This window comes from Lepus europaeus, chromosome 2 (genome assembly GCF_033115175.1).
Source record: "Lepus europaeus isolate LE1 chromosome 2, mLepTim1.pri, whole genome shotgun sequence".
Classification (NCBI taxonomy): Eukaryota; Metazoa; Chordata; class Mammalia; order Lagomorpha; family Leporidae; genus Lepus; species Lepus europaeus.
In genome coordinates, this window is record NC_084828.1 from 142,369,338 (window position 1) to 142,386,037 (window position 16,700).

Sequence of the window (16,700 nt, forward strand, 5' to 3'; positions counted from 1 at the left end):
AAACCAGTGCCCATGTGGGATACTGGCACTGCAGGTGGCGGCTTTAATCACTGTGCCACAGTTCTGGTCCCATTAACTTTCTTTGGTTAAAGATTTATTTGAAAGGCATAGTTAGAGAGAGATCTTCCTTCACTGATTCACTCCCCAAATGGCCACAATGGCTAGAGCTGGGCCAGACCAAAACCAGGAGCCTGGAACACCATTTGTCTCCAACATGGGTGGCAGGGGCCTAATCAATTGGGCCACTTGCTGATGCTGTCCCAGGTGCATTAGCTGTGAGCTGGATTGAAAGTGGAGCAGCTAGGACTCGAACCTATGCTCATGTGGGATGCTGATATTACTGGGGGTTTGGGAAGAGGATGTCTTAACCCCCTGTACCACAATGCCTGCCCTCACATTAATTTTTGCTTAATATCTGTGTAACGTTTTTATTTGTTTTTCTTTTATGTAAAATGTTAAGTATCTGAATATCTTGAGATTTTGATCCTTTTCCCCCCCTTTTGTTGCGTTGTCCTTGGTTTTGTCATAGATTGGAAACTTTGAAATTAGTTTTAAGGTTTCTTCACTAAATTGAGTTTATCTTGAGAATAAGAATTGTCATTGACTCTAGTAGAGTTTGTTGTATACAGTGAGTGGTAAACGTTTGTTTACACATCTTCATATTCCTCAGAGAGCCTGCCATGTGGTGGGTATGCAGTAGATATTTGTAAAGACAAAGCTCCATCCTGAGCTGTGATAATTTTTTGACTACTTAAATTTTTAAATTAAGCAATGAGCTTACCCCTTTGATACATCTTACTAACTCTATTTTCATTAGCTTTATATCAGAATCCTTTCCTGTCCTTAAAGTAGTGTTTCTCAAAGTCTAAAAGCATCCGGGTTCCTGGGCTTTACTGTGAACTGACTAGATCAGAATCTGTAGGGTTAGAGCCTGGAAACTGGCTTTTTCCTTCGTCATTCTGCCCTGGAAATGCAGATAAAGTGAGAAGCAACAGAGACAGGAGAGTGAACAGGGGGAGTCTTTGGCTTTTCTCTCTGGGTTCTGGCGTCTATCTAACGTGTTGGAAGTGTGCTGGAGCTGCCTTCGGGGAGCCAGGCCCCGTGCTGACCGGCAGATGCTGTTGCTCTCTGAAGGTGTGGCAGCTGGGCTCTTCATCACCAAACTTCACGCTGGAGGGACACGAGAAAGGCGTGAACTGCATTGATTACTACAGCGGTGGCGACAAACCGTACCTCATTTCAGGTGCCGACGACCGTCTTGTTAAAATATGGGATTATCAGGTACAGTGCTTTCATAACTTACTTGCCACATGTTAGATATGTTGCTTAAAGGATAGTTAAAACCTGGGTTGTTGAACTGTGTTCATACCTAATAACTAATGCCGCAGTATCTGTATCTAACACAAATATGTAACACTTGAGGTTTTTTTTTTTCCCCTTTGGATTTTTATTTATTTATTTGAAAGAGTTACAGAGACTGAGGGAGAGACAGAGAGATCTTCCATCCACTGATTCACTCCCCAGAGGGCTGTAACAGCCAAGGCTAGGCCAGGCTGAAGCCAGGAGCTTCTTCCAGGTCTCCCACATGGGTACAGGGCCCCAAGCACTTAGGCAATCTTCTGCTGCTTTCCCAGGCCATCAGCAGGGAGCCGTATTGGAAGTGGAGCAGCTGGGACTCAAACCAGCACCCATATGGGATGCTATTATAGACGGGGGGTCACCCACTTTGCCACAATGCCAGCCCCTTTCTCAAGATTTTAAAAACAAAAATGTCAGCATGTTTATTTTTTATTTAATAATAGGAATTAGACATTTTAACATTCTAATATTAACTTATACCTCACCCAGTATCCTCATAGGCAGGTTTCCATTTATATTTGAAAACTTGCAGATCAATCAACAATGTCATGACCACCATTTTACCACATGGATGCTTATAAACCTAGTTAGGAACTCTTCACTACCATGCTTTTTATCTCTGATATTTAAATTTCTATTTTTTTCTTATACTAAAAATTTCTATAACCTAACAAAATGAAGCCTAGAAAAAGCATTCTACTTTGAAACTTTCTCACATTTATACTTAAATCTGTAATACAAATATTAAAGGCTAAAAGTAGTATTGTCTGCTTAGTCCACAGATGCTGTGTGCTAGTATTTTTTTTTAAAGATTTATTTATTTGAAAGAGTTGCAGAGAGGGAAAGGCAAACAGAGAGAGAGAAAAAGGGGGGAGGGTGTGTCTTCCATCCACTGGTTCACTCCCCAAATGGCCACAATGGCCAGAACTAGGAAAGACTGAAGTTAGGAGCCAGGAGCTTCATCCAGGTCTCCCATGTGGGTAAAGGGGCCCAACGACTTGGTCATCTTCCACTGATTTCCCAAGTGTGTTAGCTGAGAGCTGGATAGGAAATGGAGCAGCCAGAACTTGAACAGCAACCATATGGGATGCTAGCGCTGCAGATGGCGACTTTACCAGCTACACCACAGCACTGGGCCCAAGTGTGAGTATTAAGGGGAAAATTTATTATTTGAACTGGAGGAGATAACATTCAGTGGAAAATCTAGATATTTTTGTGTTTTTTTTCATCTTTAAGTTTGAGATATTTTAAGTTTGAGATTTGTTCTGTGAGATATTTAGAGAAAATATTCATGTATACAAAAAAATTTCAAAAATTTCTGTATTAAATTTTTTTAATTAATTTATTTGGAAGTCAGAGTTAAGAGAGAGAGGTCTTCCATCCACTGGTTCACTCCCCAAATGGCTGCAGTGGCTGGAGATGGGCCGATCCGAAGCCGGGCTGATCTGAAGCCAAGAGCTAGGAGCTTCTTCCAGGTCTCCCACATGGGTGCAGGGGCCCAAGGACTTGGGCCATCTTCCACTGCTTTCCCAGGCCATAGCAGAGAGCTGGAATGGAAGTGGAGCAGCCGGGACTCGAACCGGTGTCCATATGGGATGGCAACACTACAGTCAGTGGCTTTATCCAGCACACCACAGTGCCAGCCCTTGTATGGATATTAGCTTGTCACAGCAATTATCATTTACAAGGCATCTATGCATCAAAAAATTAAGGCTAGGTTACTTGTTTTTCAGTAATAAAAATGATTTCTGTGTCTTGATTACAGAATAAAACATGTGTGCAGACATTGGAGGGTCACGCCCAAAATGTGTCTTGTGCCAGTTTTCATCCAGAGTTGCCAATCATCATTACAGGTTCAGAAGATGGTAAGTCAGAAGTATAACTGTATTCCTATCCTTGTAATATCTCTTGGATATTTAAACCAGGCAGGGTCTCTGCATTGTAATTGGAAATTTCCAAGGACTTAGATATTTTTATTAGAGTATTAGACTTAAGCTATAGAAGACTTAGAGGCATTATTAGCATTGGTGTCACCATTATTCTAATGGATTTTAATTCTTTTACTTAAAGAGGATACCAGATGGCCTAGAAACAGACTGAAAAAGCCCATGTTTCAGTTAGACAGACCTGGGTTTACGTTCAGGCTCACCCACTTTATGTATGTGTTGTCTAGGTAAAATATAAAATGAGAACACACATATATACTTCATAGGATTATGGTGAGAGAAGAAACCACCTGTGTATACAAAGCACCAGATACTGAATGAGCAACCTATCCTGGATATCCTGTTTAACACTTAAAGTAATATTTCTTAGTTTCTTAAACATTTTTAAAGATTTTTATTTACTTGAAAGGCAGACAGGCAGAGCTCTCTCATCTGCTGGTTCACTTCCCAAATGCCTGCAACAGCCAAGGCTCGGGGGTGGACTGTGAAGCCAGGAGACTGGAACTCAGACTGGGTCTCCCGTGTGGGTGACAGGACCCAGATACCTGAGCCGACACCTACCTGCTGCTTCCCAGGGCGCACTTGAGAAGGAAGCAGGAACCAGGAGCGGAGCCAGGGCTCAGCCCAGGCACTCCAGTGTGCGGTGTCTTAACCAGACACCCACCCAGAAAGTTTGTTGTTATGTTTACATTAATTTAGAAAATCATTCAAAGACTATAGACTCCCCGCCACCTTCCCCCCCACCCCCCACCATTGTCATTAAACCGCGAGGAAGTGTTCTGTGTTTGAATAAAAGATCTTCATGTGCTTATTCAGCTGACACACTTGTGGATGTTTGTATCAAAAGGGAACATTCACACTGTTCTTTATAGGGACAGTGCGCATTTGGCATTCAAGCACCTACCGGCTTGAGAGCACGCTGAATTACGGAATGGAGAGAGTGTGGTGTGTGGCCAGTCTGAGAGGCTCCAACAGTGTCGCGCTGGGCTATGACGAAGGGAGCATCATTGTTAAGGTATTCAGACTATTTTTCTAAATAGATGGACTTAGGCAAAGCTGTTTTTCTTGTATTTTAATACTGTCATGTTCTAAGTCACCAGTCTTATTAAACTGACCCGTCACCAAGCACTAGAGTTTAAACAGTGGACACTTAAGGTGGAAGAAGGGAAAGAGCTTGCTGTTCAGGGAAAAGAGTGTCTGATTTTGCTGTGGTTCCACTTGGTTTCCTTTTCATTGCTAAGAGCCACTTGTCATTCCTCAGCTTGGTCGAGAGGAACCTGCGATGTCCATGGATGCCAATGGAAAGATCATTTGGGCCAAGCATTCAGAAGTCCAGCAGGCAAACCTAAAGGCAATGGGAGATGCTGAAATTAAAGATGGAGAAAGGCTGCCACTGGCAGTGAAGGATATGGGCAGTTGTGAGATATACCCTCAGACTATTCAGCACAATCCCAATGGGCGGTAAGCCATTGCTCAGGTCTGTCGCTGAGCTTGTGTGTGTGAGGTCACAGTGTGCGGAGCCACAGCCTGTTCCATTTCTGCCCTGCGGTGGGCATCGCTGGTCATTCTGCACCGAGCCTGTGCCCTAGCCTCGTAATGCGCAGCACAGCTGCAGCAGGCCTGCCGCTTGATCAAGCTGCCGTGCAAAACGTGGGCCTTCTTGGCCCTGTTCTGCAGCACACAGACTGGAAGAGTAAAGTAGTATTGCTTGCTCTTACTTCTCGTGTGTTATGCTGTGTTCTTTTGAGGCCAGGGTCTTACCTTACCCTGAGACTTAGTGGGTGCTTTATCAAAATTTTCTGAGTCATTGCTTTTAAGAAGAATATTTCTCTTAATACCTGAAATATTCTTTGCCGTAAGCTTTTTATTTTGCCATTACAGTGTTCTAAATGCTGATTTTGAGTTGTTTTATGTGTATTGACAAAAAAAATTTGTTTATGCATTATCTACTCATTTAAATGTTAAAGTACTCTTGAGAAATTTAGCAAGTCATTAAAAACTGAGTTAATATATTTTCATTGCTTTGAAAGATCAACTTTAAAATGAAGAGGGTCTTAGAATAAGACAGTGCCTTCTTGCGGTGTGGTGTGAGCCAAGTCCTGGGCATCTTGGTGCTCGGCGGAGAGCAGCTGCAGAACTGAATCCCATTCCTCTGCATCTCCAGCCCTTTTCACCTTCCCATCCCCGGCCGCCTCTGTTGATAAGAGGAGACCGTTACAGTGACATCTTCAGTAGTAATCCTATATTTGTGATTTACTTTTGGATTTGTTGGCTGGAATATTTTTGTCTGGCTTTGCATTCAAAGAAATGTATAACTTTCAAAGATAAAATGGTAATTATTGGTTGAAATACTATTTGCTATTACAGTTATTTTACCATAAAGATGAACTGTTGTTTCCTAACTCCTACATGTCGTTATTCCTCTGTCCTTCCCTCCCTGGCTTCTGTAATTTCTAGGTTTGTTGTGGTGTGCGGTGATGGAGAGTACATCATCTACACGGCAATGGCCTTGAGAAATAAGAGCTTTGGGTCTGCCCAGGAGTTTGCATGGGCCCATGATTCCTCAGAGTAAGTTCTGACTGAGATGCAGCTTGTCCGGGTTGCAGGTGCATGCTGAGCACTGCTGTATAGAAGAGGTGCTGGAGGTTCAGGGCAGGCTGTGCTCCTCGTGGTTGACACAGTTCTTACTGAAGCAGTCTGTCGGAAGGTTAGCATCGGGGGCAGCTGCACTGTGAACTGAGCTTGCCCTCCCTAAATTCACTGTTGGGCCGACTCTCAGGCTGATCCAGTAATCCTACTGCACTGAGCACCCAGCACCCATTTCCTTGGTGGAACCCACACAGGACCTGCTGCTGATGCCCCTTAGCCCCTGGCAGGCCCTCCTGGTCACCTGGGTCCTAATACTGCTGCTGCTGCTGTTTGGACAGATGCTCTGTGGTTCGATGTCACTCTGATAGCTTTATTCAACTTTTAAAAAAGAGTTAATTATTTGAAAGAGTAAGAGGGAGAGACAAAGAGATCTTCCATCTCCTGGTTCATACCCCAGGTGACTGCAATGGCAAGAGCTGGGGCAGGCCAAAATCAGGAAAAAGGAGCTTCACCCAGGTCTCCCACGTGGGTGCAGGGGCCCAAGCAGTTGGGCCATCTTCCGCTGCTTTCCCAGGCACATTATTAGCAGGGAGGTGGATTGAAGTAGAGGAGCTGGGACATGAACTGGCACCCACAAGGGATGCCAGCATTGCAGGTGGCTACACTTATTACACCCCTATTGAATCTTTTTAAAAACTGATTTTCTGTGTTGTTAACAAAACAAATTTCTGTCTGAAAGCAGAATGTTGATTAAAAGAAAGAAATCATTTAAGTCTCAATGTGTTTTACTAGACAGTCACAAACTCCAGTTCCTTTTTGACTCCTGTTTGATGCATGTAATAAACATTAGGGCTTTGGTGTTTTCAGACCACATAGCTGGATTACGTCTTCTAGTTGTCTTAGTTTTCCCCATGTTTTGTGTTGCCTTCTGCCACCAAACGGTAGGGTGACTTGAGCCTCTTCATAATAAGATATATTTTAAAAGTTTTTATAGCATTATTTACTGAGAGATGGGGAATTGTTTTCGCCTTTCCATGAATTTCTTGAGTAGATGCATACACACACAGTTCTGTGTATCACAGAGCAGAGCTGCAGTTCATGACTACTCTCACTTCTCCAAACACACCTCCCCCTTGATTTGGATAGTTGCCTCTTTGCAGCTTTATGCAGCCAAGACCTTGCCCAGCGTCATCCTCAAACCAACAGCGCACTCACCCCAAGCACAGTTACCAAATATCCAGTGATAGCTCTGAGCCCCTTTCAAGGCAGAGGCCTGAATAACCACTTTCCCGAGTTGTTGCTGAACACGGCTGACTGTAAGCCGCTTGTCACAGTTTTTCTTTTGTTTTTGATTAGCTTCACGGGGGTATAATTTGTGCAGGACCGTGTACCACTTTCAGTGTACATTTCAGTAAATTTGGACAAATGCACACTCCCAGCCACAGGCAGATACTCAGTTGCTTTTTGCCACCATGTAGATCAGTCTTTTTTAGAGGTTACTATAAGTGCAGTCCTAGGCTGTGCCCTGATGTATCCAGCTGCTTTTGTTCAGCAGAATGTTTCCTAGACACAGCCTTGCGCTGCCTGGATAACTAATCAGTTTCTGCTGTTTGCAGAGTAATACTCCATTTTGTGAATATATCACAATTTGTTTAATCATTTGCCTACTGATTGACATTTGGGTTATATCCAGTTTCTAAATAGTTTATAAGCCCTGGTAATTTGTGTAATACACAGTATGAAATCCACTGATTGTCCTACTGTAAGAAATTCACTGGTCTCTTAAGAAAAAAAATACATCAGTCTCTAAATACTCATATTTTTGCATAATTATTCAAAAATATTTGAAGATACTGCTAACATTTGGTAAAACTGTGGATTAGTATATACTAAATATGCTATGTTTACCTTCTCTTTCCCCCTACCCAGATATGCAATAAGAGAGAGCAACAGTGTTGTAAAGATATTTAAGAACTTTAAGGAAAAAAAATCATTTAAGCCAGATTTTGGAGCTGAAAGTGAGTGATATTTATATATGATACATTTTTAGACACTTTGCAGAGCTCACAAACATCTAAACAAAACTGTGTTGTGTTCTGTTAAGGCATATATGGAGGCTTCTTACTGGGAGTCAGATCTGTGAATGGCTTAGCCTTCTATGACTGGGACAACACAGAACTCATACGCAGGATTGAAATTCAGCCCAAACACGTGAGTTTTGCCTCCATTGTCATTTTTGGAATGTTCGTCTTCGTGGCAGGTTGTGGGTCCCTGAGACCAAGAAGTAGCCCTGTACTGTGCCTGTTCCGTTGAGTTGGGCAGAGAACCATTTACCTCAGAACTGCTCAGAAAGTTAGGATTGTGGTATTTGAATGAGGCAGCTGACATCGAAGGTTTTTGAAAAGTACAGAAATTTATCCAAATCTCAAGAAGCCATCCGTGTTTAAATGTTTTTTGATGGAGTGAAAGAGCGTGCTCTTCAATCAAGAAGTCCGTTTGGACAGCAGCTAGTGACGGCTGAGTACTCTGGAGGCTCCGGCACTGAGTGTCTGCCTTTGCAGAGCCTGCTGCCTCGACAGCGTCCACCGTGGGGAAAACCACCTCTTGGGCCTCGCTTCCATCTTCCAGAACCTGCGTTCTCGGGAGGCAGAACTGGTTACTGGTGAACAGGAACCAAAAAAACCCTTTCTCTCTTTATGTATAAAGTGCAGTTAGGAATATACACACTCGTGTACCCCGTATGTATGCATTACCTAGGTATAAACAGTGTATCTGTGGTATTAAAATGTCAATGGGAGAGGCAGTTGGGGTAAATGTCTACAAAGGCTGTGGAGGGGTGGCAGATAATGGAAAGGATGAGGAACGTTTCTAGGGCAATACGCTGGAACGCGTCTGCCCGTCTAGGTTATAGTACACCCAGCATGCACTGACTGCTCTCCTTCCTGTCTTCACATTTCTAAGCTAAGTAGAACAGCCCTCCCCTGTCCACCTCCCAAATATAGGTATAAATGCACTTTATAAATTATCGCGTACTATCTTAATGTCGAGATAATTCTTGTAAGAAATAAAGTATATGTAGTTTGTCATATCTACTCAGAAATGCAAATCACTTGTCTCTATCTTTGCCTGTTGCATTGCAGATTTTCTGGTCAGACTCGGGAGAGCTCGTCTGCATTGCCACTGAGGAGTCATTTTTTATCCTTAAGTATCTGTCAGAAAAAGTCCTGTCTGCACAGGAAACCCACGAGGGAGTTACCGAAGATGGCATTGAAGACGCCTTTGAGGTAACTGCAGCGACACAACCACAGCTTTGTTGTTAAATGATTTGTATTCGTACAACACACACTACTGACTGCAGCACTTCATTATTAATCGGGACTGGAGAAACTCATCATTTAAAGGTTCTGGTGACATGTGAAAATTAAAATCTTGGCTTGAGAGTCAATCTGAAAGCAAATAGGTTTAAAAGAGGCTTGTGCTTTGATTTTAGGACATCTGTAGATTCCCACGGATATTTTTCTATGAGGAAATTTGTGATTGTTTTGGTTCTAAGACTGTTTAGCAAGAATGGTTTAGGTGAGCTCCCAAATATTAAAGATAAATCACCCATTGTGGAGATGTCCCATGAAATACTTAACATTCCAGTTTCCTGTGTCTTAGAGGGTTTAAAATAATAATCTCTCAGATCATAGTTTTGACCCAACAATGAGATTTCGCATTACAAATACTCACCTAGGAATTTGTGGTTTTTAATTGTACATTATGTGTTTATGTATTTCTTGCTTAGGTACTCCCAAGTGGTCTTTGTTTCACAAACTTATTTCCCTTAAACACGGGGTAGGTGTTTGGTAAGCAGTTAAAACCCCACTTGGGATTCCTGCATCCCTCATCAAAGGGCCTGATTTGAGTCCAGGCACTGTGACTGATTCTAGCTTCCTGATAACTCACACCTTGAGAGGAAGCAGATGATACCACAAATAGGTAGTTCCCTGCCACCCATGTGGGAGACCAGAATTGAGTTCCTAATGCTCCCAGCTTCAGCCTGCCCTAGTCCAGACCATTGCAGGCATTTGGAAAGTACAGCCAATGGGAGCCTCTCTCGCTCTCTGCCTCTCAAATATTTTTAAAAAGATTTATTTATTTATTTGAGAGATAGAGGCAGATAGAGATCCTCCATCTGCTGGTTCACTTCCCAGATGGCTGCAATGACAGAACTGGGCCAGGCCAAAGCCAGGAACCAAGAACTTCTTCTGGGTCTCCCACGTGGGTATGGGGACCCAGCTACTTGGGCCATCTTCCCCTGCCTTCCTGGGCAATTAACAGGGGAGCTGCCATGGCCTAGGAAGCAGTAGAATATGGCCTAAGTGCTCGGGCCTCTGCACCTGCATGGAAGACCCAGAGGAGGCTCCTGGCTTTGGATTGGCCCAGTTCTGGCTGTTGTGGCCATTTGGGGAGTGAACCAGCGGACAGAAGACCTTTCTCTCTGTCTCTCCCTCTCACTATCTATAACTCTACCTGTCAAATAAATAAAGTCTTAAAAAAAAAAAAAAGTGGAGCTGCCAGAACTTGAACCAGCACCCATATGGGATACTGGTACTGCAGGTGGTGGTTTTACCCACCATGCCACACTGCTGGCCCCTCAAATTTTTTTTTAAAGATTTATTTACCCACTATGGTACAGTGCCAGCCCCTCAAATTTTTTAAAAAATTATTTTACATACTACTTTTACTATATATTATTTAAATGAAAACCAATGCACTAATTACAAATTAGGCTCGATGTCATCTTCTGCTTTGAGGCTGTTCATGTTGGACAGCATTAGTTAGGAATTTATTTTTTTAAGATTTATTTATTTTACCTGAAAGGCAGAATTGCACAGAGAGAGAGAGAATCTTCCACCTGCTGGTTTACTCCTCAAATAGTTGCAATAACCTGGGTTGGGCTAGGCCAAAGTCAGGAACCCAGAAATCCATCCTGGTCTCTCACATAGGTGGGCAGTGACCCAAGCACTTCAGCCATCTGCTGCTTTCACAGGCCCATCAGCAAGGGGCTGAATGAAAAATAGAGCAGCAGGAACTTGAACTGGTGCTCATAGGGGATGCTGGAGTTGCAGGCGGTGGCCTAACCTGCTGTGCCATAACACCAGCCCCAGGAATTTATTCTCTTGAGTGAAGAAACAATGAAAATCCAAGGAAAAAAAAATTTTTCCCCTTGAAATAGGATTTTACTTTGTGTACCTTATTCTGCCATATCACTCTCAGGGTTTTGTTACAAGTTCCTCATGTCGGATAAGATAGTAATAGTTTTTTATTCTCTTGCTGCAGGTTCTTGGTGAGATTCAGGAAATTGTGAAAACAGGGCTTTGGGTAGGCGACTGTTTCATTTACACAAGTTCTGTGAACAGATTAAATTATTATGTCGGAGGAGAAATAGTCACCATTGCCCATTTGGACAGGTAATGTTATATTGTTTTGCTTTTGTCTTAAGCAACCTAAAAGTGTGCTGTTTTTTTTTTTTTTTTTGACAGGCAGAGTTAGACAGAAAGGTCTTCCTTTTTCCCTTGGTTCACCCCCAAAATGGCCACCATAGCTGGTGCGCTGCAGCCGGTACACTGTGCCGATCTGAAGCCAGGAGCCAGGTGCTTCCTCCTGGTCTCCCATGCGGGTGCAGGACCCAAGCACTTGGGCCATCCTCTACTGCCCTCCCGGGCCACAGCAGAGAGCTGGCCTGGAAGAGAAGCAACCAGGACAGAATCTGGCACCCCAACCGGGACTAGAATCCCGGGGTGCCAGCACCGCAGGCGGAGTATTAGCCAAGTGAATCGTGGCGCTGGCCAAAAGTGTGCTTTTTAAACAAAATCTGTAGCTGACGTGTAGTCATGGTAGGCTGATCTTTCAGTGTTAGTTTTAGTAGGTGCCTGTCATTCACTGAAATTGCCTCAAATGGAAAGGTTTTGAGCAAGAGGCTGTGTGTGTGCATGTGGAACTGCAGATTTGAGTTTGCTTCTGACTTGGTTTCTGATTCTGTTACAGGACAATGTATCTCCTGGGCTATATTCCTAAGGATAACCGGCTTTATCTGGGTGATAAAGAATTAAACATTGTAAGCTACTCCCTGCTGGTGTCAGTCCTGGAATACCAGACAGCTGTGATGCGGAGGGACTTCAGTATGGCTGATAAGGTCCTTCCCACCATTCCAAAGGAACAAAGGACCAGAGTTGCACACTTTTTGGAAAAGCAGGTAAGAGGTTTTTTTTTTAAATCAGCAATTTGAAAGACTGTTAGTGTGGATTTCTCAACTGCCAAGCCGTCCCTGTAGTTTTGGCATCAGTCCTGCAGTTGTGTGTACACACTGTGAGAGCACGTGGTACACTCTCCTCAATTTTCTCTTAGTGTCTTTTGTACCCCTTTGAAATGTTAGATGTAGCATCCTCCTGCATACTTCTTTTGTAGTCTTAATATTTTCATTTCTGTAATTCATTTTTCTCTATATCCCACCTGCCTTAGTGACATGCCTTTTTCTTAATATAGTGTCTGTCAGTTATATACGCACAAAGTTCTCTAAGACTTGAGATAAAGCGGCTCTCCCTTCTGTCCTTCCTGTTCCCTTGAGATAATTCCTTAACTCTTGTTGTATTTGTTCCCACATCTCTAAATAACATGATATAGAAGTCAGCTATTTCTTCATTTCCTGTGACTTCCCACAGATGAAGGCTGAGCTTTCTTCTGCTGTGCCTACCCCTGTCCCCACATCTACCATACACGTGTCCCTTTCCTATGCCTTGTCCTGTAGGTATGTTCAATTAATTTTGCATACATCAGTCGTTGACATTTATGTTGTTAGGGCTGGGTAAACTGTTCACAGCTGAGCCGTGCAGTTAGAGCTTTCTTTCGTGCAGCTGTCAGCTCTAAGAGTTCTCTAGAGTCTTTAGTTTTGTGTACCTAAGGTTACATCCCCCTAGATTCTCTTAACTCTCCAGATTTCTCAAGCTCTTTCAGTTTGTTTAGTTGGCTGCAGACTGAACTGGGTTTTCTGCTCTCATCATGGATATCTCCTCACCATCATAGCCAGGCTTCTCTCGGCCTCTGTAGAGTAGAATCCATTGTTTCCTATAATGCCGTCGTCTTTCCTGGTTGATGCCCTCATTTTGGGGGAGCAAGTCCTTCAGTTTCCTGAGAAAGGGTCGTCAGTAGGAGGTCAAGTTTTTGTGGCTTTGAATATATGAAAGTACCGTTGTCCTACCCTGTGACATACTGGCCCATTTACCCAGCTATACAACTCTAGGTTGGAGGTAATTTTAAGTTTTGAAGGCATTGTTATTGTTCCATTGCCTTTTAGCTTCTAGTTGTTGAAGTCTAAATCATTTTTATTCCCGATTCTTGGTATATGGCCTGTTTTGTTCCTCTGAGGAAGCATTGTGGATGTCACTCTGGTGGGCCTTGGTAGAGATTAGTTTTCATTCAGTCTGTTGGGTATTACATGAGTCCTTTGGGAAAGTCATGTCCTTCACTTCTGAGAGATTTTCAGGCATCATTTTATGGTGATTTGTTTTCTGTATTCCCTCTGAAACTGTCAAACATTGGACCTACCCCAGCTGATTTTCCTATTAGTCTATGACTTAATCTTACTTATAAAAATGAAAATTTATTTTATCTTTGAGGCTATGAATTTTGTTTTTTAAAGTACTTCCTTCAAGTTACTTTTATTCATTTTTGATCTCTTTCCTTTTGAGACTTTCCTCAGGAATCTGTTCATCTTTGGACTCTCATTTAAGAGCAGAGGTCCAAGAAACAGATCAAAAGGGCTGAGTTTCTAGGGTGTGGATCGCACTGTGTGATGTGTTTAGGCTATCTGATTAGGGAGCCTTACTGTCATTACCTTCAGCTAATGAACTTAATCACCATGTATTTATTCAGTTAATTTAATGAGCACCTAACAATGTACTGGGCGCTGCTTTGGCTGACATACTGCAGTATTAAAAGCAGCTCCCCAGTTACCATCTTTCTTGGGCTATAGAAGACAACTTGGAGACTTAGCATGTAGTATTTCATTTAGTCCACACATCCATTCCCACAGTCTCACTGAGACTAGGATTTTCCTTTTGATACTCAGTACTCCCTTTGGTGGGATAGGTATTCCCCCAACTGGAGATGGTCCACTTTACCCTGTCCAAGGAGCAAACCTGCCTTCTTTATGCATCAGGGAGAGGAGAGGGGCCCAGTCCTGGACTAACTGCTGTTAGGGAGATTGTTTCAGTGCTGACCCTTCATGTGACATGGTTCTGAGGTACGAATTGGGATGTTTCTTATGCTGTCCTTACTCCTTAGACAAAAAGCTCAGGGCTAGTTTACTCCTAACACACTATATCCTTAAAACTGAAATATGTGCCCATAGGGCAGACCCATCCATACTGTTTATCTTAGGAGAGAAGCTAATTCATGCATTACAGGTTAAAGGCCTATTCCTGATGGCTTAACAGAGCATGAGAAAATGGACTTCTGTCCTTTGGTAAACTTGCTGATTTAAATAAACTGGACATGAGACTAGTAAAGGCATAGGTGAGCCACTGTACTGGTTTATGGCCCTGAATACAAAATGTTTGCTAAATGACCTATAATCGGAAGAAACCTGGAAGATTTTTATTTGTCCATTTACCACTACTAGGCTTATCCATGAGATAAGGGACTAGACCAGAGGACCTCTAAGGCCCAGGTTGTTGATTAATTTCCAGCAGCTACAGTTGTGCCCTGTGCCTGTTCTCTGAAATTGCTCATTAGATCAGCTTTTCTAATTTTACAAGTTGTTTTACTAGAGTAGGATTGACCAGCTGCCATTTTTTTTTTTTTTTTTAAGATTTAGTTATTTATTTGAAAGAGTTACACAGGGAGAGCAGAGGGAGAGAGGTCTTCCATCTGATGGCTCACTCCCCAACTGGCCGCAACAGCCAGAGCTGCGCCAATCTAAAGCCAGCAGCCTCCTCCATGACTCCCAAGTTGGTGCAGGGGCCAGATGGGAAGTGGAAGAGCCAGGTCTTGAACCGGTACCCATATGGGATGCCAGCACTTCGGGCCAGGGTGTTAGCCCGCCATGCCACAGCACCGGCCCCTGCCATTGTCTTTTTAAAAATAGGCTTGGGACCCCTTGCCTGTCAAGAGTGCCTGGGTTTCGAGCCTCAGTGCCACTTCTGATTCTAGCTTCCTACTAATGTGCACCCTGGGAAGCAACATTTGATGGCTCAAATGGTTGGGTCCCTGCCATACACGAGAGAGCAGGATTGAGTTCCTGGCTCCTGGCTGCTGCAGGTACTTTGCTGAACCAGTAGATGGGTGATCTCTGTGCCCCTCAAGTCAGAGTAAGTAAAAAATCCTCTAGAGAAAAAACCCTTTGACATGATACAAATGAGTATCTGCTCTCACCTAATTTAATTACTCCTTTTTTCTGTCTTCTTATTAAAAGGTATTCTGTTCATCTAGTAGGGTTCGTCAGCAATATTTTCAGTATGAGATAGATGAACTGTGTATATACAAAGTGCTTGTGAACATAAATCTCACATTTGATATTTTTCCTCTTTAGGGCTTCAAGCAGCAAGCTCTCACAGTGTCTACAGATCCTGAACATTGTTTTGAGCTTGCTCTCCAGCTTGGAGAGTTAAAAATTGCGTATCAGTTAGCAGTTGAAGCGGAGGTATGTACTAACATGATTTTTCTTAACTGATGGAAAGACCAGTAGGTACTTCTAGGAATTGGTAATTTCAGATTACCCATTTTGATGAGGTTACCTCTGGTCTTTAAAATTTAATCTTTAGATTATACTGGAGATATTCTTAGCACTCTAATGTGGTTGAAAGTATTTTCATATTTTACATGAAATTGTTTCATAAAAGAAGATATAAAGATAGTAATTAAACTTGTCTGGAATTTTCAAAGAACACACATAATTTGCCAGTAACCCCAGGTAATGAGAAAGATGGCTTTAGAGAAAGGTTCTGATATTTTCAGAGACAATTTAATGACATTTTTGTGGAACTTTTGTATTAAGGACCCCCCTGTTTTAAAATCTAGCATTTACTGATGAATTTAGGTGTGCAAAATTCATTCTAGCCAGATCATCCAAATATGCAACATTCTGATTTCTGAGAAATTACAAGTGACAGTATCTTTGGAAAATGTAAAAGTAGCATTCTCCTTAAAATAATTGCAGTCTAATTAGATGGTTATAGGTTGATTTTTCATGCATTATTAAACTGATTTGTGTTTGAATTAGTTGTGTATATACAACTAACTTCCATTTTGTGCTATTCTTACTTGGGTAGAGTCACCTTAACTAGCACAACTCTCTATAGAATGGTCTTCCCTGGTCAATACAGCAATAACATAATGATGTTAGAAGTTTAAGTGTTTATTCCCGGAGCTGTTTTAACTTGGAAACACTGTCTTACAGTCAGAACAGAAGTGGAAACAACTTGCTGAGCTGGCCATTAGCAAGTGTCAGTTTGGCCTGGCCCAGGAGTGCCTGCACCATGCACAGGACTACGGGGGGCTGCTGCTTCTGGCCACTGCCTCTGGAAACGCTAGTATGGTGAACAAGCTGGCAGAGGGTGCGGAGAGAGATGGCAAAAATAACGTGGCCTTCATGAGCTACTTTTTACAGGGCAAGTAAGTGTTACTCGAAGGCCTAAAAGACATTGGTGAACATGGTAACTAAAGAGTTGTTTCGGCACTTACTGTGAGTGGCATTTGGAGAGAAATGTGGAGAATGAGCCCTGCAGAGGGAACTGATGGAAGGCTGAGGGGCGGCGAGTCGCA

General features: G+C 42.8%; 1 protein-coding gene across 1 annotated transcript in view; it reads left to right on the forward strand.

Moving 5' to 3' along the window:
• Positions 1-16,700, forward strand: part of COPB2 (COPI coat complex subunit beta 2) — a 34,747-nt gene that overhangs the window by 16,096 nt on the left and 1,951 nt on the right. The window contains exons 6-17 of the mRNA XM_062214030.1: positions 1,135-1,281; positions 3,125-3,224; positions 4,178-4,320; positions 4,567-4,766; positions 5,763-5,873; positions 7,824-7,912; positions 7,999-8,105; positions 9,035-9,178; positions 11,220-11,350; positions 11,928-12,135; positions 15,469-15,579; positions 16,336-16,550. Coding sequence (XP_062070014.1) covers positions 1,135-1,281; positions 3,125-3,224; positions 4,178-4,320; positions 4,567-4,766; positions 5,763-5,873; positions 7,824-7,912; positions 7,999-8,105; positions 9,035-9,178; positions 11,220-11,350; positions 11,928-12,135; positions 15,469-15,579; positions 16,336-16,550 — 1,706 coding nt within the window. The remainder of the gene's footprint in view (positions 1-1,134; positions 1,282-3,124; positions 3,225-4,177; positions 4,321-4,566; positions 4,767-5,762; positions 5,874-7,823; positions 7,913-7,998; positions 8,106-9,034; positions 9,179-11,219; positions 11,351-11,927; positions 12,136-15,468; positions 15,580-16,335; positions 16,551-16,700) is intronic.